This window comes from Notechis scutatus, chromosome 1 (assembly GCF_049901735.1).
Source record: "Notechis scutatus isolate UNSWTSFEM ecotype Mainland chromosome 1, rNotScu1.2, whole genome shotgun sequence".
In the NCBI taxonomy this organism is placed as follows: Eukaryota; Metazoa; Chordata; class Lepidosauria; order Squamata; family Elapidae; genus Notechis; species Notechis scutatus.
The window spans coordinates 253,767,561-253,790,723 of NC_142009.1; the positions used below are offsets into that span (position 1 = coordinate 253,767,561).

Here is a 23,163-nt window from a genome sequence, read left to right on the forward strand (position 1 = left end):
GGATTTCAAACATTAAATGTGAAATTCTACTTCCATCTAAATTCACAACAGAGTGAAGGATTATAGCTTTCCAAGTTGTTTTCCACACAAATCCTATGTCAGGGATAAGGAAAGTTAATAGTACACTTCAAAGGAGCCCTCTTGGGCACTGAAAGAGATTCAGGAAGTAAATACATTATGAAAAGAGCAGGAAGACATCTCAAACTACTGGGAATATGAACCAAGGGGCAGATTGTGGACTTCTTTTATTGTGGCACACAAAGGTTTAAATCTTTGCTTCTTTTAACTGTGGTAAGAAACGTCTTAGCAAAAACTAATGTGACTATCATACTCTGAGATAGCATTAAGAATTTTCAGGACACTTTTTTTAAAAATAAAAAAAGCAGTGTCCAAGACATGATTTTATTCTTTATTGAATGATTTCTAACTCATCTTTTTTCTTCTCCTTAGTGCACTTTACCTTAATTTGGTGGGATTATGGGCCATTCTGGTATGTGCAGTTCTCTGTGGATTGGTGATGTATTCATTTTTTATGAGCTGTGATCCTTGGACTGCAGACTTCATTTCAGAACCGGATCAGGTAGATAAATTATTTAAAATTGTAAACAGAAAATTGTTCTATGATCTGAATTATTTTCTAAATGCAGCTGTGCTGAACTCAGTGGTACAGGATTATTTGAGTGTTTCTTGCACTGTAACATTTTTTTAAATGATGTGCAAATGGAGGGAATCTACAAGGGGACATTTACAAACAATCTAAGTTCCATGTATAGCAATAAAAAAGTGCTTATCAGGAATGAGAGGAACAATAACAACAAAATAACTAGTGCATATATTTTTATAGGCTGCATAGTTATTTCTTGTAAGATGGGCAGTCATATAAATATGATTAATAAATAAGTAGAACCAGCAACAAAGCATGTTAATAGCTACTAAATAGCAATTGTTCTTAGATTTATATACTGCCCCATAGTACTTTACATCACTCTCTGTGCAGTTTACAATGTCAGCACATTGCCCCCAACAATCTGGGTCCTCATTTTACTGAACTTGGAAGGATGGAAGGCAAAGTCAATCTTAAGCCCCATCACAGTCAAACTCCAGGCTGTGGGCAGAGTCTAAAACCTCTGGTCTAACATCAGAAGAGCTTAAAAGAATATGAATTAGATTATTAGTCCATTTAGCTTAGTACAGTAGGACAACTGAATGTGCAATGTGCAATCATATTCTTAGTGGCTTGATACCCTACTAAGATGATTTTATTTCTTGCTGGACAGTGTTACTATTTATATGTATTTAGTTGTTAGGGTGAAGGTATATAGGGTAAAGGAATCTCATCTGCCATCATCAGGCTTCTGTATTGTGTTCGTCTAAATTCTCCGAGAAGCACAAAGCCGAAGACACAAGCCTGAAGATGACGAATGAGATTTCGTCGAAACGTTGCCAAGATACTTCCAATTTTACGTGGGAGAAAACCCGAATAACCAAAGATACACACACACACACACACACACACACACACACACACACACACACACACGTATGCATATGCATATGTATATGTATATGTATATGTATGTGTATAGCATATCTATATGTGTGTTATGTATGTGTACACTTTTGAGAGCAGGCAACAGTATTTCATTTTCATGCCCATTAAAAAAAATGACAATAAAGGTTATCTTATCTTCTTTTTAAAAAGTTTTGTTCAAGTATATATATTTTTTTATAAAAATTCAAAAATTGGGGAGGGTATGATGACCCCCAAATCCTGGTTGTACCTCTTCTGGTTGATGTCCTAGCACAGTGATGGCTAACCTTTTCCATGTTGTATGCTGAAAGTGCATGCACCCCCCGCCCCCCTGCGCATGCACGCATGACCCCTTGTTCACACACCATACTCCTCTGTGCATGTGCATGTGACCCCCCACATGCCCCCACCCTTTGCACATGTGCGCATGTCTCCCACACATGCATCTCCCCCACGAATGCATGACAGATACCCGACAATCAGCTGGCTGGCGGGGGGCACGCGCGCATGCACAGTAGGGCTCTTCTGGGCGACTTCTCGCGTGCCAGCAGAAATGGCTCTGCATGTCCCTTCCGGCAGGTGTGCCATTGGTTTACCATCATGGTCCTAGCATTTTTGTTTCTGAATCTACTGCAAAGGATGGTGGGGGAAATAAAGAGAAGGAAGACAGTCTATGTATAGAGAATTTATCTACACCTGGTAGCAATTTTCTCAAGATGGGATCTCCATTGCCAGGAAGTGGTGAAGATTGAATTTTCAGCATTTAGGTATCCATCTCCCCACTTTTATATTCCCATCACTTTGATCTTGCATTGAATACCTAAGATAGAATTGGTGGTGGGAATCATCAGTTTATAGATCATATTTCTTCTTGATGAATCAGCCACTATACAGGCTGTCTAGTGTGTCCATCCACTGTTGAAGTCTAGACCCTACACTGACCATATTAGAAGAACAAAGGCCCTCTGCCCCTTAGCTTCATTTACTTCACTGGAGAATCAAGTGAAGTAAATCCAGAGATCTCAGTAAACTTTATTCACACCTTCAGGAGAGCCAACTTGGTGAGACCATGAGTTCTAGTCTTCCCTTAGGCACAAAGCCAGCTGGGTAACCTTGGGTTAGTCACTCTCAGTCCTAGGGAGGAAACAATGGCAACCATTTCCAAAAAAACTGTTGCCAAGAAGTTGCCAGAAATCAAGACAGATGTGTCTTCCTCTGTGCACATGATGGTGCTCTTTGAGATTTGTGAAGTTCATGAGCTCAGTCTATATGTGCATTAAGGTTGTATAGCAAAAGTGTTCCTCATCTTCCTTCTCTCCTTTTCCCCCCCACAGCTAATGCCATATTTTGTGATGATAATATTTTCATCAGTTCCTGGACTTCCAGGCCTATTTGTTGCGTGTGCATTCAGTGGAACACTAAGGTCTGTCCTATGCTGGATTTAATGGAGGTGTGTCAAACCAAGCTGAAGGGAATGAAGTTCTTGAAAAGGCTGCCTTGTGTCCCTCCTTTCCTCTTCCTAAAACGCTGTCCACTTTTTGTCTTTCTCACTGCAAAGCCTGCAGGGAATTTGACAAACAGATTATCTTTTCTTTCTAAATTTATTTTAAAAGCATGGTATCATCTATCTACCAATAGATTATGTGTGTGTGTGGTATGTACATTAGATCACTGGTCGCCAACAGGTAGGCTGCAGCCCACTGGTGGTCTGAGAGAAAATTTTGGTGGTCTGCAGAGAAATGTCACCCCCAGAGCACCCCCAAAGCAATTAATCCAGGCTACGCAGGAACACAAGGCTGCGCCACCCACATGGCTTGCCACCCACTCACTCCTGCTAAGTTGCTATTTTTCCTTTTTTTTTCCCCTGACCATCAGCTGTTCTGCTGTGCCAGGAGATTTCGATTAGCTAAAAAGCAGGAAATTGTTGCATTTCTTGCTTTCTAGCTAATCTTTAGGTCTTCGGCTCTGCAGAGCTAAACCTTCCTTAGGACTGAATCTTCTATTATTCGGTACAGGTAGCCGATTGCAGATAGATAGATCTGTAAGTAAATCTGTAATTTTATGAGCAACTCAATCTGCCTGCCTGCTTTGCCTGATTTTGGGTAAAGTTGCTCTTTTTTAAATAAAAAAATTCAATATTTACATACATAGTGTGTTGTGAGTTAATTTTGTGAGTTTGCTTACAAGCAAATTTTATGAGACAGACTCAGGTAGCCAATTGCAGAATCATAGATCTCTAAGTTAATCTGATTCTGTGAGCAACTCAATCTGCCTGCCTGCTTTGGCTGATTTTGGGTAAAAGTTGCACTTTTTTTAATAAAAAAAATCAACATTTACATAAATATTAATAATATTTACATACAAGCCATGCCCAGCCAGTCACATGACCACCAAGCCACACCCACAAATTAGGCCACACCCACAGAACCAATTGTTAAGAAATTTGAATCTCACCCGTCTCTCTCTCTCTCTCTCTCTCTCTGAGTGTGTGTGTGTGTGTATGTATGTGTGTGTGTGTGAGAGAGAAAGACAGAGAGAGAGACAGAGAGAGAGACAGAGTAAGAGACAGAGAAAGAAAGAGAGAGAGAGAGAGGGAGGGAGGGAGGGAGGGAGGGAGGAAGGGATAGAGAGAGGTTAAATCAGATCTTTCTTTCTCTCTCTTTCCCACCAATGTCAGCAAGCCATATTAGAGGTCTCAGGATTTAAAATTATGAATTTGATGGTCCCTGAGTTCCAAAAGGTTTGTGACTCCTGCATTAGATAATGTATGACACATACATTAGATATGTGCCATACATTAAAGCATTAAGCATTAATTATTAAAACATTAATTATTCTTTAAGAAATCAGAAAATCAGAAGGCCAGGATGAGTACAGGAGATTTGAAGCAAAGGCTGCTAATTCTTAGGAATAGGATAATGTGCTTTTTGTAATAAGAAAATGAGTTATTCCATGGATTCCTTGTTTCTTGGAAGATGCTGCATTTGTAGGATTGGGAGAGAGGCAAAAAAAAGAAAGAGATTTTTGGAAAAGGCTGGAAGGAAAATTGAAATAGATAAAATGTAACAATATGTTGACTTTCCTAATGTTTCCATCTTTCCTTGAAAATAACTATTTAAATATCCTTCATAAAACTATTGAAATCTTAATAAACTTTATTCAGGAGAGCCAGCTTGGTGAGACCATGAGTTCTAGTCTTCTCTTAGGCACAAAGCCAGCTGGGTGACCTGGGCCAATCACTCTCATGTTGCCAAGAAGTTGCCAGGAATCAAGATTGATTCAAAGGCACAAAACAAGCAAACAAGAACATTAACAAAGAAACAAATAACCCCCTTCGCAACATGTTCATGTATGGAAAGCTCTTTTTGATGCTGTAGCATTTATGTCATTGCATGATCATCTAATCAGTTATTGTATCAAGAGTTTAATCTTTCAAGTAATGGAAGTAGAACTTCTGTTTATAAAAAGGGATATCTGTGTCAATGTAAAATATTTCCATTTTTAATGCAACAGAAGTCATACATGCTAGCTCCTCCCTGAAGGAGGAAAGGAGAGCCATGGAAAAACAATATGAGATGCAGAAATAGTAAAAATATCCAGCAACAAGAATGCTGTATGCACAAAAATGGGCAGATACTTTAATTCCCCATAAAGGCTGACTGGCTGCAAAAGCTGATGGAGTCAGCAGAGATGGCTAAACCGACTGCTTTAATTAAAGAAAAGAATACAGCTAACTTTGTTTCTGCTTGAAAATTACTTCTGGACTTTGTGCTTGAGATGGAAAAAAAACTTTGACTTTGGATTTTGCTGATTAGATAGGTTTGTTGTTACCTAATATATATTACTATGTAAAAGTAAAAGTTGATGTTATAACTTTATTTCTACTTCACTAAAAAGAGTTGGAAGTCAATTCTTTTAGTTTTTTTTCCCCTTTACCTTTCACTTTTTCCTCTTCCTCCTTTCCTCCTTTACTTTCCCATTATTTTCATTGTATTTTATATTTTTATAAACTAATACAAAATTCATGAAAAATAAAATAAAGTTAAAATATCATAAACCTTAGTTATGATGGTACTAGTAAACCTTGCCTCAAAAATTAGATAAAGCTGCAACATAAGTATTCACATAGTTTAAGTATATTCATTCATTCATTCATTCATTCATTTTGTCAAACATGCATTTGATAATATATATATAAATATAAACATGATTATTACTACATGAAATAGATATGAGTAAAAGCAGGGGTGGGATTCAATTTTTTTAACAACCAGTTCTGTGGGCGTGACTTAGTTGGTGGGCATGGCCAACTCAATATCACTCACATTGAGGCACGCATCTCCTCGCCTGGCCTCTCATGACTGTGGAGATGCTGCAACAGTCATAAGTGTGAAAAATAGTCATAAGTCACTTTTTTCAATGCCATTGTAACTTTGAATGGTCACTCCACACAAGCAAAGTACCAGCAAAGGAGGGAGAAAAAAACTCCAGAGAGGTTCCTGAGACAGGAAATCTAGTCCTGCCAAGAATGTAATAAAGGTTAACAGAGAGGCAGTTTCTGTAAGCAACACCAGAATGTTTCCTTCCTGCCTTCCTTACAGGATTAGGCCAGTAATTTCTTCTAACAACCGGTTCTCCAAATGGCTTAGAATGTTAACAACCGGTACTAGCGAATAGATACGAAATAGTAGAATCCCACCCCTGAGTAAAAGGGAACATTAAGACAGGGATGGTAGGCATACTTTCACTGTATTAATCAATGATGCTTATTTAATTTTAATTTAGGGAGTTATATAAAGAAGTTAGGATTAAAGTAAACCATAGTGTTATATAATGTCTGAAGCCAATAAGTAATCTCTGCTCAGTAAATGCAGCGAGATAAATTCTTGCCCTCAAATAAAGTTTATTTTTTCCCAGTTTCACAATTTCGAATCTGGCTCTATTGGGCAAAGTCTAAATTCACACAACAACATCCTAATCTAAGCTAAAATGGAATGGATGTTGTAGGAATCCCACTGTTTTAGTAGGTTATGAACCAAGCAACCACATGACCAATTTTTGTTTAGGCATAGCATGTTATAAGAACAAGCAATTATGCTTTAATCCAGGTTTAACATATTATGTAAAGACATCTTGTCTGTTAGAACATTCAACTAATAATTATTATTTGTGGAACAGAAGCTTTAGCTATTTTAGCATGAGGAGTGATGGTGGTAGTATTAGTAATATAGTTCAAACCTCTCTTTCTCTTATTTGATTTGCCTCATTTATTTCACCTTTTACTTTTTACTTCTTTTGCAGTACTATCCCATAACAAGCTATTTAGTAGATGGATGGAAATAATTTAGTATTATTTGTCCCAGGGCCAGTCACATTTTAAGGACTAATCTGTAGTTCTGACATTGTACATGCTTACTTTTATAGCACTGTGGCTGCAAGTATAAATGCTCTGGCAACAGTAACATTTGAAGATTTTGTCAAGAACTGTTTTCCAAAACTTTCTGAGCGTGCAAGCACTTGGACCAGCAAAGGCTTATGTAGGTGGAAAATATTACCTTAATTTTTCTTAAGTTTAAATGAAACTGTTTCTTAATCTATTTTTCAAAATGAAAATGTCTTTAAAACTGATGTGTTTAAACTTTCCCCTTTTCAAAAGGCCTTAATATAATATCAGAAGGACTGTGTCTGGGCAATGACTTACACACAGTTTCTCTTATCAGTGTATGCAAAGAAGGATATGATTATTTAATAATGCTTTGCTCTCTTTTGAGATATTTATCATCTCAAATTATCAGCAATAATTTTGGAGCAGTATATCCAGAGATGTTGGGTTCTTAATCAGCTGCACTTAGACTATAGTTTTATATAAAATCAAGGGAGGATTAATAGATTAACTTAATGAGCTCCACCTTTTCTGAGCTGTAGGCTCAAGAACACTGCATATTAACTAGCTTAAAGGAAGTAAGTGCTTCCTTATAATCTGTACAGATTGATTCAGGCATGAATTTTTAATCTATTGACCATCCTTGAAAGAAAATGGACCCAAACAAAGATACAACCTAGCAGCTAAAAGCACAGCCATCAATATATATGAATAGCCAAGTAAGAGACTGGATTACCTTTCCTTTGATATTCTGTGATTTAGATATGTATGCTCAAAAGAGATCATGAAAAGGTCATTCTGTGGCATCATAGTAGAATGAATGCTTGGCTTATTGACATTCTCAATCATGACCAATGAAAATGATTTTGGATGAAATATATGATAGATAACTATTATAACATTTTTCCTGCAAAGTAAGCCATTAAAAAGATGCTTTTGTTGGAAATTACATTGGCTTCTATCCATGAGTAATTGAAATTTGAAGTTCTATCTTGTCCTCAAAACAGCAACACGAAAGGCAAAAAGATTATTTTAAAGAAAGTGAGAAAATGAAGATGTCAACACCATATTGCATAACGCAGTTTGGAATAATAGATTGAAAATATCTTGGGAATTTCTGTTGAAGGAGCAAATGTGAAAATGTTTTCAACTGATTTTACCATCTCCCTTTAACTAGTCATTTTCTATTAAAATTTTATGTGAAAGCTTTGGACAATTATGAAAGTTAAAGGAGAAGGGAAGAATGGGCAAATATTCTATCCCAAACTTTTTGCTTTCTGGAAAGTCCCATATGGAGTAAATCTCTGGGAATGTCCTTTTGATAGGAGGAAATTTTGAAATCCATCCACTGCTGTCATTAGTTGTCAACAATCTGATGAAAATATATTTGAATATATATATATATAATGAAAACTGCTTCCTTTTCTCCAGGCATAGTATTTGGAGTACTGTGTACTACAATGGCTGTTGCTGCATCACTCATGGGTGGTGTTGTGCAGGTAACTACATGACTAAGTATTTGATATGAGCTTGAATTTGTATCATCTTCCCTGAATAGCAATAGCACTTAGACTTATATACTGCTTCACAATGCTTTACAGCCCTTTCTAAGCAGTTTACAGAGTCAGCATATTGCCCCCAACAATCTGGGTCCTCATTTTACCAACCTCGGAAGGTTGGAAGGCTGAGTCAACCTTGAACTGGTGAGATCCGAACTTCCAAACTGCTGGCAGCCAGTGACCAGCAGAAGCAGCCTGCAGTACTGCATTCTAACCACTGCACCTCTGCGGCTCTTGGGCTCTTGGAATAAAGAAAGTTTCAACTTCCATAGTGAGAAAGTGTGACAGATGGATTTAAAAGTCTAGAGAGTTCTGCTCAGATTAAATTCATAGACTGCTTATCTGCCATTAAACCCATTCATATTCATATATCATCAGTTACTTTCCCTACACATTATAATCAGGAAGAGTAATCATAGAGCCTATTTAATTGAAACAACTTTTCTTTTTGATTAAACTTGCTATCTCTTATATCCTTGAGTATAAATATGGCATTTACAAATATAGGCAATGTGTATATGCAGGATTAAATTGTATTTCATTTGCATTCATGAATCCTAAATCATGAAAATATGGAGGATTCTCCTGCTTTACCATGCATGCCATGTCACAGATACCACTGACATCTCCTGGATGGACCTAAGAAACCAGAAATTATGGTTCTGATAATTTTACATATTTATGCATACATTTGAGTGTCTTCACAAGCAAGTTCTTGGGGCTGGTATTTAAATAAATAAAGAACTGTTAGTTGCCTCTTCATATGAGTTTAATAAATAAATAAAAGATTGCTTAAGATGGATTTGAATAAGCAATACATGTTGGAAAATATATGTCTTGTTGAAGATAGATATACATCTCTTTTTTATTATAGATGCGGTAGTTTGAGTTAGATAGCATTATAGAAGTGAATTTTCTGAAGGATTTTCTTTTGCTCCTACAACTTTTCATCAGGAATTTTCTTGGTGAAATTGTGCTAACTTAGCCAAATTCTGTGTGCAAGTGACTAATTTTTAATTCATAGAAGACTTTGTAAACTTTATATTTAAAATATATACCCATGTACTATTGAAAAAAACTCTCTGTAAAACAATTAAACAGTATGTTATAGAAATGAGATATATATATATATATATATATATATATATATATATATATATATATATATATATATATATATATATATATATATTTATTTTCTGAGGTTCTCATGGGTACTTAATGTATGGTGATCGCTTGGTTGGTATTTTCCCACGCATTGTAGTTGATTTAAAGTGTAGCAACGTTTCAGCAGAATCTCATCTGCCATCATCAGGCTTCTGTATTGTGTGAGCTGAGAGCACAGAGCTTGAAGACAGTGGCCTGAAGATTTGAATGGGGACTTCATTGCGTGCCAGATGGTTTCAATCTTCATCCTGATTAACCAAAGATATATATATAGTATAGATAACTGTGATATTTTCAAACTAGGCTTCACTTAGTATCCATGGAATGTGTGGAGGACCTATGCTGGGATTATTTACACTGGGAATTATTTTTCCTTGTACCAACTGGAAAGTAAGTAACAAAAATAGCATTAACTTTGCACATACTGTATATTCTATTACTTTTGCTGATTTATTTATTTATTTATTTTTGTAAATTTTATCTGAGTTTTCACAAAAAGAAAAAAAAATACAAATAAAACATCTTTTTTGAAAGTAGCGTAATCCCGGGTTACATTTCTTCGTACAGACACAAATTCAGGTTCATGCTCATTTTTATATTCTATTCCATATCTTATTACTATTTTACATTTTCTGCATAGCTTCTCCCCTCTTTTAATTTTATCAATTTTATTTTAATTATCTCATCTCAATTCAAATCATTATATTTGCATTTTTTGTCTGTCCTGTTTCAATTATCTATTATCTTTTCTCATTAAACAAAATTTCTCCTGTAATTACTGATTGGAGTATGACGCCTTTATATCTTTTAAGTTTATCCATTTAACTCTTATTTAGGCTTCAATATATACCTTCAAGTAATAACATTCAATATAATACATAACTTCCATTCGGATTCTGCTTGGTACATTCTTAAAATACACACTATATTCTTAAAAAAAGAAAAAATTATAAATGTATGTAATTAAAACAACACATTCCATTCCAATTCAATTCTACCATTAATATTAATATTCATTAAAGTCTTAACTTCTTTAACATTACTTTTCAATTAAATATCATACTTCTATGGGAACAATTATAAGCTTTCCATAATTAATCCCCCCCTCTTCACTTATATTTTATAAAACGTTAACTAATTAAAATGTTCCCGTCCCTTCCTAATTCAATTTTCTCATTTATTTTATTTCACTTATTTTATTCACAAACATTTCACTAAATTACACTATTTTATCCCTCATTTTAATCATACATTGTTTCCAATTTTCTAAAGTTATTTCTATTACTAATATAACAATACAATCTTATGTACCTTTACAGAATCCCCTTTTCAGTTAGATTTTCACCCATTATCTCTAAATAGGTCCTGTTTCTCTATATCTTGCTCCGGTCCTTTGTAACTTCTTTTCCTTCTTCCCTCTCTTCTTCTCTCTCCCCTTTTTACATCCTTGTCTCTCTACCTCTATTTCTCTCTTCTGTATTCCCCTTTTCTGTTGCTTTCCAGTATTATACTTATTTTTCGAATTATTTTTCTTTTCTTTGGTTGTTTTGTTAAATCTTAAATTCTCCATTCTCTTTCCCCCCTTTCCTTTTTCTTCCCCACATAAAATTACTTGTTCATTAAAGATGGCTTCTTCTTTGTCCCAGTCTTCTTGTTTTGCAGACGTTTCTTGTTGTTTCTCATAGTTCCAAATCTCCATTTCTAAGAATTGAAAAACGAAGCCAAAAGAACCCTTCCCTTCTTGTGCATCTTCTTTGTACTTTTAAAGTTCCATTTTCAATTCATCCAGAAGTGGTGCCATTGTATAAATTTTTAAACAACCACCCGATTATTTTTAGTCATTCAAATGTAATAACCAAGAATCCAAAGATCACCAAATAATCCAAATACACGCAAGCTGTTTCTTTTTGCTCTTTTTTTTCACTTTCTCTTCTTGGGGTTACTCTTTAGTTACAAAGTTTCAGTTAAAATATATCTTTTAGAAGTCTTGTTGAAGTTTTACTGTAGATTCTTTTTAATTCCAGGCAGTCTCCTCCCTCTTCCAGATCCTGCCCTTATTTTTTTCTCTCCCTTCCTGCTTATGAAAAAAAAAAAAATTAGTGTCCAGAAATCTTTATTATCCCTTTGGCTTTTTATTTTATTTTCAGCTTAATTGCCTATTGATGTCAAAGCGGATTTTTCCGATTTCTTATTTAAGTCTCTTAGTTGTCAGTATAGGGAAGGAGAGAGAAGAAAAAAAACCCCAAACCTTTCCCTTTTCACTTTCCTTCGCTGCTTCCGACTCTTCTTTGGGAGCGATGCAACTGCCTTCGGGAAAGGGAGTAATGACCAGCTGAGGAGGAGAGATGCAGCTCTCCGCAACCCTGCTGGCGGTCTCCCCCCTCTTCACCACCTCTACGGGGTGGCTTAGCCCCGAAACCAGTTTGCTCGAGGCGCTCCAGCGGCGAGCCCAGACCGAAACCACGCACGATCGCGGATTTCTGTCTGTCGCTGAAGAGACTTCAAACCGGAACACTTTTGCTGATTTTTATTATTGATATTAAACATAAGAAATGATCCATCCTTCATGACACTTCATTGTTAACTGGGGTGTGATATGGGAAATCTTCTCATAGCTCCATAAACTCTGAGTCTCTTACAGATATAAAGAGATGCTGCACCTGATGTCCTTCAGAAGTGACAAATACTTTTCCTAGCTTAGAAGATTTACAGGTAGTTAAATTTTGACAACTCCAATAATACTGTTTCATGATTGCTTTTATTTAAGGGTGCTTTTGGTGGTCTCGCTACTGGAATCACTTTGGCATTTTGGGTTGGCATTGGAGCTTTTGTGTATCCTGCTCCACCATCAAAAACTCTGCCACTCTACCTTTCAACAGCTGGATGCAATAGTACTGATATGGTTGTACCAATAGTTCCAACTTTACCTCCTGAAAGGTATCACATTCTTATCTAATCATCTATATATTTTATGACAGTGGTTCATAATTGCTTTCCACAGTAATTATAACCCACTATTACAATTAATCATTCTATCTATCTATCTATCTATCTATCTATCTATCTATCTATCTATCTATCTATCTATCTACCATCAATCTATTTATGTGTCTATTGTGTTGTAGCTGTATCATTAAATTGCAATTAAACTTATGAATGTCTTAAAGTTTATCAATCATCTATATGGTATTAAGATTCAAACCCAATTGGTAAGGGAATTGTGTGTACAGCAAAACCAATTACAGACTTTGTTCCATTTTGTCTTCCTAGGCCTTATTTAGCAGATTCCTGGTATTCTTTGTCGTATCTCTACTATAGTGCTGTTGGCTGTCTTGGATGTATAATTGCAGGGCTACTGATCAGTTTTGTGACAGGTCAGTTCTTTTCTGATATTCGCAGTCATGAAAACAACCTTAATTTTTCACTATTCTGTTACTCATGGGCTTTAACTATTCTTTGAAACAAGCAAAATGATAGCTTTACTTTTAATAATCTGGACATTCTCAAGGCTGATTAACTTCTCAAATAGTAAACAAGACATTGCATTTGGTTGCCATTCTTTGGCTAATTCAGTTTCAATTGAGGTGAACAAATCATGGCTAGATATGAGATGGAATATCAGAGAGCTATATCCAGATTTGGGCTTCACATTTAAGAAAGATATTTGTGAGAGGGCTGGAAACCAAGTCCCATGAGGAATGCTTGAAAAAAATGGATGTGCTTAACTTGGAGAACAGAATATTCAGGTAACACAGCATATTTGCTATACCAGAAAAGGGGAAGATCTATAAGAAATGGTTGAAAATTTGTAGAAAAGCATATTTCAGCTAAATATTAGCACATGGATAGATAATGGCTAACAAAATGATAAAAGGATAATACAAAATGTCAGCTCAAACCACAAGATTGATGGCATATAGATTTAACAAATACATTTTAAAAAATCAGTCAAGATTAAATAAGACTAAAAACCAAGAGGACAGGTGACACGGGGATAGATCAATCACACCTAGCATGAAGCACTCCTATCAGGACCCTAGGCCAGTCAGCAGCCATGTTTTAAGGTACTTCTGGAAGGCCAGGATATGGGGGCTGATTAATTTCTAGTGAGAAAATATTCCAGAGGGTGGGACCAGAAAAAGCTGTTCCTCTGGATCCTATCACCTAACTTTTTTTGGCAGAGGGCTTCCAAAGTAGGTCTCTTCTGGAATGACTTGGATGGGCTATTCCACTGGGTGAGATGGCTCTTCAGTGAGTAGCATGGAGTAATTATCTATACCTATCATGGAGTGAATAGTTCTGCTTCACTGAACTAGTCCATACAACCTCAAGAGTTTCTTATTTAGTATCAGATGGCTCAGACTCCATCATTGTATGTATGATGCTAGGGTCCCTTCTCCCCCTTATAAGAACATTTCTTTACACTTAAACTGAACTGCATTTGACATTTGGTTGACAATGCTGCTGATAAAAAATATGTTTGTGGAGTTTTTCACAATGCTGTTTTTTAGTTACCACTACAGTGAACATCATCCAACAGATTTTGTTCCTGCTGTTGTTTATGGTGGGAATATCGTTCATAAATAAGACAAAATATATTCCTATGTAATTTTTAAGTTTACTTCATATATTGTATTAATGGAATGATTTGGGTAAGAATTAGTAAGATGGCCAGGGTTCATTGCGTTAAATCTTTCATTATTAGTCAAGATTTCAGTAGCCCGTTTCTAGAAAATCTGCATTAATTTCAGTTACCAGAAGAAGGTCCAATGTAGATTGCTGAAACTGACAAGTGAATGGATAAGATTTACATTATTTCAAAATTTGTGGAAACTACTGGATGAATTAGGGACATGGCTTCTAATTATTTTATACTAAAAGAATTATTGTGATTTAACAAGACACGGAAATGTTTGCTTTCAGAATTAAGATTTTATATAAAATATTAGAAAATAATATTTGCTTTTTTGATAGACAGTTAATGATGTTTTGTTCTGCCTAGGTCCAAATAAAGGAAAAGATATTAAACCGCTATTAATTCGCCCAATCTGCAATCTATTTTGTTTCTGGTCTCCTAAATACAAAGCATTTTGCTGGTGTGGAGTGGATCATAACAGTAAAGAACTTCAAGTAAGATTATTTTATTCTTTTGACATATTCTTTGACATATCAGAGCAATGGATGGGGTTGAGCCTGATAGACTCCATCCCATTTCTTGATACCCTGTCCTGCTATATTTTTTCATTATCTTTCAATGAAAATTTTTTCACTAAGGACTGGACTTCAAAAAAATCTTATGGTTACTAAGACATCCTAAAATCTATATGATAGAACACTAAATAGTTTTTATTTCAAATATATATAATTCTAATTAATAAAAATGCATGTTGTTTTGAGCTATGAATAGCACTAATAGGTTTGGGTAGGAGAGAAAAATGATAAATCATTAGGTTCCAATCTATTTATTTTGTTCAGAAGGTTATGTTAGAAGAATTTGATGATATCAATTTCAAGTATCCCTAATTTTGATTACCTTATGGCAACGTTTCTCAACTTTGGCTAGTTGAAGATGTGTGGACTTCAATTTATTTTTATTTATTTGATTTGCCAATTGTTTACAAGATAATAAGTATAAGAGTATACATAGTTGTGAATACATGAAATGGGTACATATATGAAAAATAAAAGAATAAGAGAAACAATAGGACAGGGACGGTAGGCACGTTGGTGCGCTTATGCACGCCCCCTACAGACCTCTTAGGAAAGGGGTGAGGTCAATAGTAGACAGTCTAAGGTTAAAGTTTTTGGGGTTTGGGGAAGAAACTACAGAGTCAGGTAGAGTATTCCAGACATTGGCCACTCTATTGCTGAAGTCGTATTTCCTGCAATCAAGTTTGGTGCGGTTTACTTTGAGTTTGTATCTATTGTGTGCTCTTGTGTTGTTATGGTTGAAGCTGAAGTATTCACTGACAGGTAGGACATTGCAATGTATGATTTTATATACCATGCTTAAGTCAGACCGAAGACGGCGTAATTCAAGGTTTTCTAGTTCTAGAATTTCAAGTCTGGTGGCATAAGGTATTCTACAACGAGTAGAGGAGTGGAGAACTCTTCTTGTGAAATATTTCTGGACTTTCTCAATTGTGCTAATATCAGATACGTAATGTGGTTCCAGACTGATGAACTGTATTCGAGTATTGGTCTAGCAAATGTTTTGTATGCTCTGGTTAGTAGTGTGATATTACCAGAGAAAAAGCTACGTAGGATTAGGTTAACAACTCTTAATGCCTTTTTGGCTATGTAGTTGCAGTGGGCTCTAGCACTTAGATCATTAGAGGTGAGTATTCCAAGGTCCTTTACAGAGCTTGGGTCATCAACAAGTTCTTGATTATTCAGCTTGTATTTTATTTTCTGATTTTTTTTGCCAATATGTAAGACAGAGCATTTATTTGTTGAGATTTGAAGTTGCCATTTGTTTGACCATTCTGATACATAGTCAAGATCTTTTTGTAGGGTAGCAGTATTGTCTGTATTGTAATGGCTGTGGAATTCCCATAATTCCACAGCCATTACAATGAACCCTATGAATCAGACTGATAATGTCTTTCTTTTAGCCAAATTAAATGATTTTTACCATGATGAAGTTGAATTCTCATTGAACAGGCTTAAATTAAAATATGAATGAAGTGAAAAAGCTGGCAAAAAGGATAATTTTAAGCAATCAGAGCTTCATTTCTGAAAGAGTGATGATGGGCAGATGGTTAGATTCAGATTACTATTATTTCAGTACATAACTAAGTATTTAACTAAGAAAGGTACGTTTCACTCCTGGCCATTTAGGGTTGTGGCAGTGGATTTGGGTGTAACCACCTGCATGATTTAATGTTTTTTAAAATTTATTTTCAGGATGAATTGAAAATTGACTTTGAAATGAAGGCAGATGCAAATGATGTGCTGAAGAATGAATGGAAAAACAATTTACCTGGTTATAACCCCTATGAGAAATCCTACACTAACACAAGCATGCCTGAATCTTACTTTTAGCACAAATAATAATAATAATACAAAAATATAGCTGACCATAGAGATTTCATAATAACAGAAGAAAACATACTATTTATGTCTGCTAATTTGCTTAGAAGACATTTATTTATTATTTAATAGAGGGTCATATCCTTTCAGATTAGTTTCATAATGGATAAAGACTAGCTTCTAAAATGCTAGCAGTACTTTAAAGAATAATTTTTTTTTTTTGGTTTAAAAGAATCCCACCATCTTGCTCATAGTATGGGTTGGATTTTAATGCTGCTACCTTGGGATTAAAAGTGCAAGCCACGATATAAATTGCACCTTATATATACCGTGTTTCTCCAACAATACGGCCTCCACCAATAGGAAGCCCCAGCATGATTTATTGGCATAAAATCAAATGAAACCCCTCCCCCCAAATTAAGGCCCATATTAAACATGCGAAATGGGGGGGAATGGCGGGGGGGGGGGCTTGCCGTTAGGAAGTACTTTGTTGCATGCCCGGATATGGTGCTGCCTGCGTTGGTGGAGCACTTCATATCGGGAGACCTTCCGCCACCGTTAATTTCCCTTCTCCCTTGCTGCCGTAGCGTTACAGCAACGCCGCGGCGTTTGGCGCAGCCACGTGCAGCCAGTCAGGGCTCCTCCCTGCAACCGGAGCCCTGAGGAGACACTTGGCTTCAGGCGCTCCTGTGGCCACCTTCCCTTTGCCTTCGATGGTAAAGTGAATTATTTTAAAAACCTCCGCTCATCCCATCAGGGCCGTGCGAGCTGAGCAGAGCTGGGAAAGCAAGCCGCGGGTGTTTCCTGGTTCTGCCCAGCCCGTACGGCTCTGCCGCGGCCCTGGCGGGATGAGCGGAGGTTTTAAAACAATTCACTTTACCTTCGAAGGCAAAGGGAAGGCGCCACAGGAGCGCCTGAAGCCAAGTATACCAACAACAAAAGGCAAATCCTCAAAGTGGGCTGGAGGGAGGTGGCTACGTGCCCCCGGGCTGCTTCAATGCAAGGTCCTGACTTGCAGCATCCTGCCGTTGCCGCCGCGTCCTTTTGCCGCCGCCTCCCTCTCCGACTGCGAAACTCGTGTGTTAGCCTAAACGCTCCGAGCGAGGCGAGCTCTTTCATACATAGAGAGGGAAAGAGCCGCGACGTGCTCCGAGAGGCTGGTTCTTTTCTCTAGCCGAGGCTGACATCTGACTGAATTTCTATCCCGCTCCTTTATCCTCACGACGGGGTCGGCAGTGACGCTCTCTGGTGCGGCCACCTCAGCTTGCCAGCCTTGCCCCGCTATGAGACGATACTGTGACAGCCGCTGCTGCCGCACTCCCTTCTCTTTCCTCGCCTCTCCTCCCTTCGCCTGCTGCCACTGCCGCCGCTCCTGAGGCCATCTGGGGCGGGCAGGTGGGAAAGCAAGCAAGGTGGCTGCGCTGTCTTCTTTTTCCCTCAGCGAAGCGCCGCCGCTTGCCGCCGCCACCGCCACCTGCGATGGGCAAGGAGGCGGCGGAGGCACCCGAAATGTCACCAAGGCAACGAGTGCCTCCCCGCCGGGCCCTCCGCTCATCCCACCAGGGCCGTGGCAGAGCCGTGCGCGCTGGGCAGAACCAGGAAACACCCGCGGCTTGCCTGCCACGGCCCTGGAGGCACTTCCTGTCAGCCTCGGCTAGAGAAAAGAACCAGCCTCTCGGAGCACGTCGGCGTCTTTCCCTCTCTATGTATGAAAGAGCTCGCCTCGCTCGGAGCATTTGGCGAAGCACACAAGTTTTGCAGTCGGAGAGGAGGTGGCAGCGAAAAGGACGCGGCGGCAACGGCAGGATGCTGCAAGTCAGGACCTTGCATTGAAGCAGCCCGGGGCACATAGCCACCTCCCTCCAGCCCACCTTGAGGATTTGCCTTTGTTGTTGGTATACTTGGCTTCAGGTGCTCCTGTAGCGCCTTCCTTTGCCTTCGAAGTAAAGTGAATTATTTTAAAACCTCTGCTCATCCCGCCAGGGCAGCGGCAGAGCCGTACGGGCTGGGCAGAACCAGGAAACACCCACGGCTTGCTTTCCCGGCTCTGCTCAGCTCGCACGGCCCTGATGGGATGAGCGGAGGTTTTTAAAATAATTCACTTTACCATCGAAGGCAAAGGGAAGGCGCCACAGGAGCGCCTGAAGCCAAGTGTCTCCTCAGGGCTCCGGTTGCAGGGAGGAGCCCTGACTGGCTGCACGTGGCTGCGCCAACGCCGCGGCGTTGCTGTAACGCCACGGCAGCAAGGGAGAAGGGAAATTAACGGTGGCGGAAGGTCTCCCGAACATCCAAGCTGTCGCTGCCGCCCACCCGAGGATGCAAGGGGGAATTAAGTCACCCCGAAAAGACGGCCTAGCCAGTTTTTCGGGGGTCAAAAAAAATAAGGCCCGGCCTTATTATGTGAGAAACACGGTAATTATTATTATAGTATCAGGGATTATTTTTATCTCTGGAAGGCTATTTCCCGCCATGTTTTATAGGCTTCCAAATAAAGGATTTATGAATGAACATATGTCTGGACTGAATAATTTGCTAGTTTAGGAAAGTGATTGCAAACCAGTCTATCAAATTCAGAAAATACTTTACATGTCACACACATCCACAACAAAAGAGAAACAATTCATTATCTCTCTCCCTCCCCACCCTAAAAAATAGCACTTGGCAGTTTCACCAAATGTAGGCCTCGACTTCAGCCTGCAGCCATTAAAAGCCTGCTGTCATTCCCCAAGGTATATGAAGAAGTAACAAACTTCTGTCAAGAAAACAGTATGAACCTGGGCATGAACTTGTCAAGACCTGAGACTGACATTGACATTTTTGTTTCTTTTATAAATTCCCATACATTCCCACTTTTGTGCTCTCATACAGTAAGCTACAATGTTTAATGGGAGGGAAGTAAAGTAAGACTAGTAAGTAGTAAACAAATGTTTATTTTTCAAGCAAGTTTTTTTTTTCTTGAATGCACCAAAACACTGAGTTGAGTTGGTAATAGTTAAGACATTCTGGACTAATAACAAACTGTAGATTTTGAAAGACAGACTGTAGCTGCTCATGCAGTCTGTCTGAAAGAACATGCATAGACCAAAGTTATTGTAGGCTAGATCGACAATGATCTAAAGCATTTTTTTTTTTTTTGCATGAATGCTAGTTTTGAAGCTCTGCAGCTTTGCATGCATATACCACTGGTATTGGTCATTTCAAAATACAAGTATTTAGAAGTACAAAAAACAGGAAGTTAAATCTTTAATCCAGCACTCATGTAATGCACATTTCCTGAGAACAATGTGTGCTGTATATCTTTATAAGATAATATGCATTCAATGCAACATAGTAAACCAAACCTAGCAGAGCATTTATCTCAGCTAAAGCATATATCTCTCTATACATCAGCAATCTTCTAGGACACTGTTGAGACCCAATTTATTTTAAAGAAAGGAACATAAACAGTTTTTTTATTTCAGAAACTTTCCAATTACTGGGGAACAAAATTTATAGGTTTGCAAAATCAAAGCCATTAAACTTCCCAGTTGTGGAAGTAACTAGAATTTGTAATTTTCCACAATAAAAACTGGATTAAAACTTTCATTACGTTTGTATTGAGGGTACAATGGTGCAAAATTATATTTAATGCATCACAATGTTTTTGGCATTTTTGTTTAGTACTTAGAAAGATGTTTACTCAGAATGAGATTTGTTTGTCTTGTACAAGAATTTAGATTTTCAAATTTACATGTTAAATTAATGGCACTGGCATGTCCTTGAAACCACAGAACCTGGTTTTGAGAATGCAGCATAAGTTTGCCCTGTGATTAATTGGAATAAACAGTGATAAACAGAACACCAAAAAACAAGGATACAAGCTGACAAACAGAATCCATTTTAAAGCTTGGGTCCCGCCAAGGCAATAAGCATTGCTGTATGGCAAAACTTAAAGGTCAGATAAAGGTAACATAAACTGTGTTTCACAGCATGCAAAAAAAGTATACTTTGTACTGATTCTGACAGTTTTGGGCAAACTGATGCACCCATAAAGTTTGCAGGCTGGCAAGTTTCTCTATTCATGGGTGCACAAGGTAGCATTAGTGTTGACATGTGCAACATTATCCTGGGATTAAAACACATGGGAAAACAGGGATGGAAAGGCCTGGAATTAATATCTGTATAATAAGCAATTGCTGGATCAGAGAATCAATATCAAGAGTAATATTATAAAGCTGATTGTTATAATGTAGGACAGTATTTCTAAGAAAGAAACAGAGGAAGAAAAACTCCTTGAGAATAATGGTGTGGGCATTAGAATGAAATGAAATCACTGATGGTTTCAAGTGAAAGAGAAGATGCATTTCATGCAAATAGTGTAATATCACATCTATAAACCATTTGTTTACATGAGATATATTTGCTGTGCTTTGCTATACAATACTAAACCTGGACAGCAGAACACCTTTTAAACTTGCTTTGGTTGATATAAATAAGAAACTTTTGTATACCTGATCATTTTGTAAAAGGAAAATGCAGAACTTTGGAGAGTTTTGCACATAAGTAAATCTTGCACACATGTTTTAGTTTGGTGTTTCATACTCTTCCTCATTTTAAAAAAACCCAAGAAAATCAGTTAATAAATAATTGTTGCGACAATTATTTCTTTAACACTTTCTAAGTGTTATTGTTGCCTGGTTCAGGCAGCTGAGAATCAACGTTTGTATCTCCATAGTCAGTTCACTTATTTGAAGGTGCTTTTTTAGATATATCTTGGCAAGAGATTCCACAGGAGAATAATTTAATCCAATTTATCTTCCTACTTCCATAATTTGTTTTTAAAGAAAAAAAGTATGACGTACGGTCCTATCTCTTTTCTTGGAAAAGCAGTTCAGTGCTGTTATGCCTCATTTGCTGCATAAGCAGGAAGCTTTGCATACGGTAAATAAAACATTGGTTTCATATTTGCTACAGATTGAGACATTTCAGGTTGACATTTTTGTGAAATATAAAATATTCAGAGTTATACTTCCGCATGCTGCTTCGGCATGCTGCATTAGAGCATGGATAGGACAGTTCACTTAAGAGGTATAAGGAAACGGCCTTCAGTTGCACATTGAATATCAAGAGCAATGGAAAATGCCACATATTTTCCCCAAAGAGTTGAGTCATCAAGGGCAGTGCAGTGGTGAGTCAGCATACCAGGTTTTCTGAGTTAGGGAAAAGAAACACTCATGCAGCTTTATGCACATCAAATGTGCAGAATGAGCCATATGAAGTAGGCTTTTAGGCTTCTGCATTCAGCGGAAGTTTTTCCAGGACCAGGATTGTTTTCTTTGTGTAAGACTTTTAGCTGAGATATACATTGCTCTGCATGAAGAATCAAGGTATCTCACGCAGTAGTGGATCATTGACTCTTGGCTTGAAGTCTTGCTTTGTATGTGTGTATGTGCGTGTTTGACATACACATATGGGTATGCACACACACGCACATATATACGTACGTATCTGTACACAGAGAGAGACACACAGCAGATGGGCGTGTCTGTATGTGCATGTCTATGCACGCCTGAATGTACACTGAATTATGGATACAAAACAACAAAAAGTGATGTGCAAAACATCAAACTGCATAGTAAATATAGGACAGGCTGGCCTCCCTTTTAACATCCACAATCTCAGCAAGAGACAAGGATAAACCTGACAAAACGGGAAGCCTCACGGACTGTTACAGCATCAACAGATGGCCACTAAGGCAGCAATTGTCAGAGTTTTTCATTCATTAAAGCAAACAGAAGGGGTAAAAGTAGTGAATAAGCACATCATTTTTTAAATAAACCCCTTACTATGAAAGTTTAACAAACAAGTAATGGACTCTATATTTTCTCAGATCTGTTGGGTTTATTATGTGCTTGCCCAGTAAATTCTCCTCTTCTACTTCTGTTCTTCTACAGTCTTCTTCCTTTTTTTTTTTTTTTTTTTTTTTGAGCACAGAGCATGAAAGAAGCAGAACGATTGATTGTGTCTGCTGGTAACAGGATTTGTTCCAATTTTACAAGAAAGCTTGATAACATTACTTCCTTACATCAACACACATACACAGCTTGATTCTGTTGTCTTCTTTCCAAATCCCACCATGATCTTGACTTCTGGAAATGTTCAGTCATGATGCTTCTGCTGGTGGTTTTTTCCCCCTTTTTTTCTTTCATCCTTTCTTCTCAGCTAAGGCCATTCATGGTGATACTGCCTACCATTCTTTTTTCGCTCTCTTTGCAAATGCTCCAGCTCAGCCTCATACATCATTTCCTGAACTAAGTATTTCTCCCTTCGCATTCTGTCACACAAGTCTTTGGGCATATCTGGAATCAGGTAGGCAATGAAAGATTTTATTCCAAAAACTAGATGCTGAAAGACAGAGAAAGAGAAAGGTGAGTAGACATTTTTAAAATGCTCATGCTGATCTGACATTGTTTGGAATTCTCCAGTATGCTTTCTTGAAAAACCAAATTTGA

At 37.7% G+C, this 23,163-nt stretch overlaps 2 protein-coding genes across 5 annotated transcripts in view; one reads left to right on the forward strand and one right to left on the reverse strand.

The window, feature by feature from the left end:
- Positions 1 to 16,820, forward strand: part of SLC5A12 (solute carrier family 5 member 12) — a 28,863-nt gene extending 12,043 nt beyond the window's left edge. The window contains exons 7-15 of the mRNA XM_026664625.2: positions 451 to 580; positions 2,866 to 2,954; positions 6,956 to 7,068; positions 8,346 to 8,413; positions 9,944 to 10,030; positions 12,408 to 12,577; positions 12,911 to 13,014; positions 14,643 to 14,770; positions 16,547 to 16,820. Coding sequence (XP_026520410.1) covers positions 451 to 580; positions 2,866 to 2,954; positions 6,956 to 7,068; positions 8,346 to 8,413; positions 9,944 to 10,030; positions 12,408 to 12,577; positions 12,911 to 13,014; positions 14,643 to 14,770; positions 16,547 to 16,684 — 1,027 coding nt within the window. The 3' untranslated portion in view covers positions 16,685 to 16,820. The remainder of the gene's footprint in view (positions 1 to 450; positions 581 to 2,865; positions 2,955 to 6,955; positions 7,069 to 8,345; positions 8,414 to 9,943; positions 10,031 to 12,407; positions 12,578 to 12,910; positions 13,015 to 14,642; positions 14,771 to 16,546) is intronic.
- Positions 16,821 to 19,583: 2,763 nt separating this feature from the next.
- Positions 19,584 to 23,163, reverse strand: part of ANO3 (anoctamin 3) — a 258,297-nt gene continuing 254,717 nt past the window's right edge. For all 4 annotated transcript variants that reach the window (XM_026664760.2, XM_087951086.1, XM_087951087.1 and 1 more), the window contains one exon: positions 19,584 to 23,056. In XM_026664760.2, the coding sequence (XP_026520545.1) occupies positions 22,874 to 23,056 (183 nt within the window). In that variant the 3' untranslated portion in view covers positions 19,584 to 22,873. The remainder of the gene's footprint in view (positions 23,057 to 23,163) is intronic.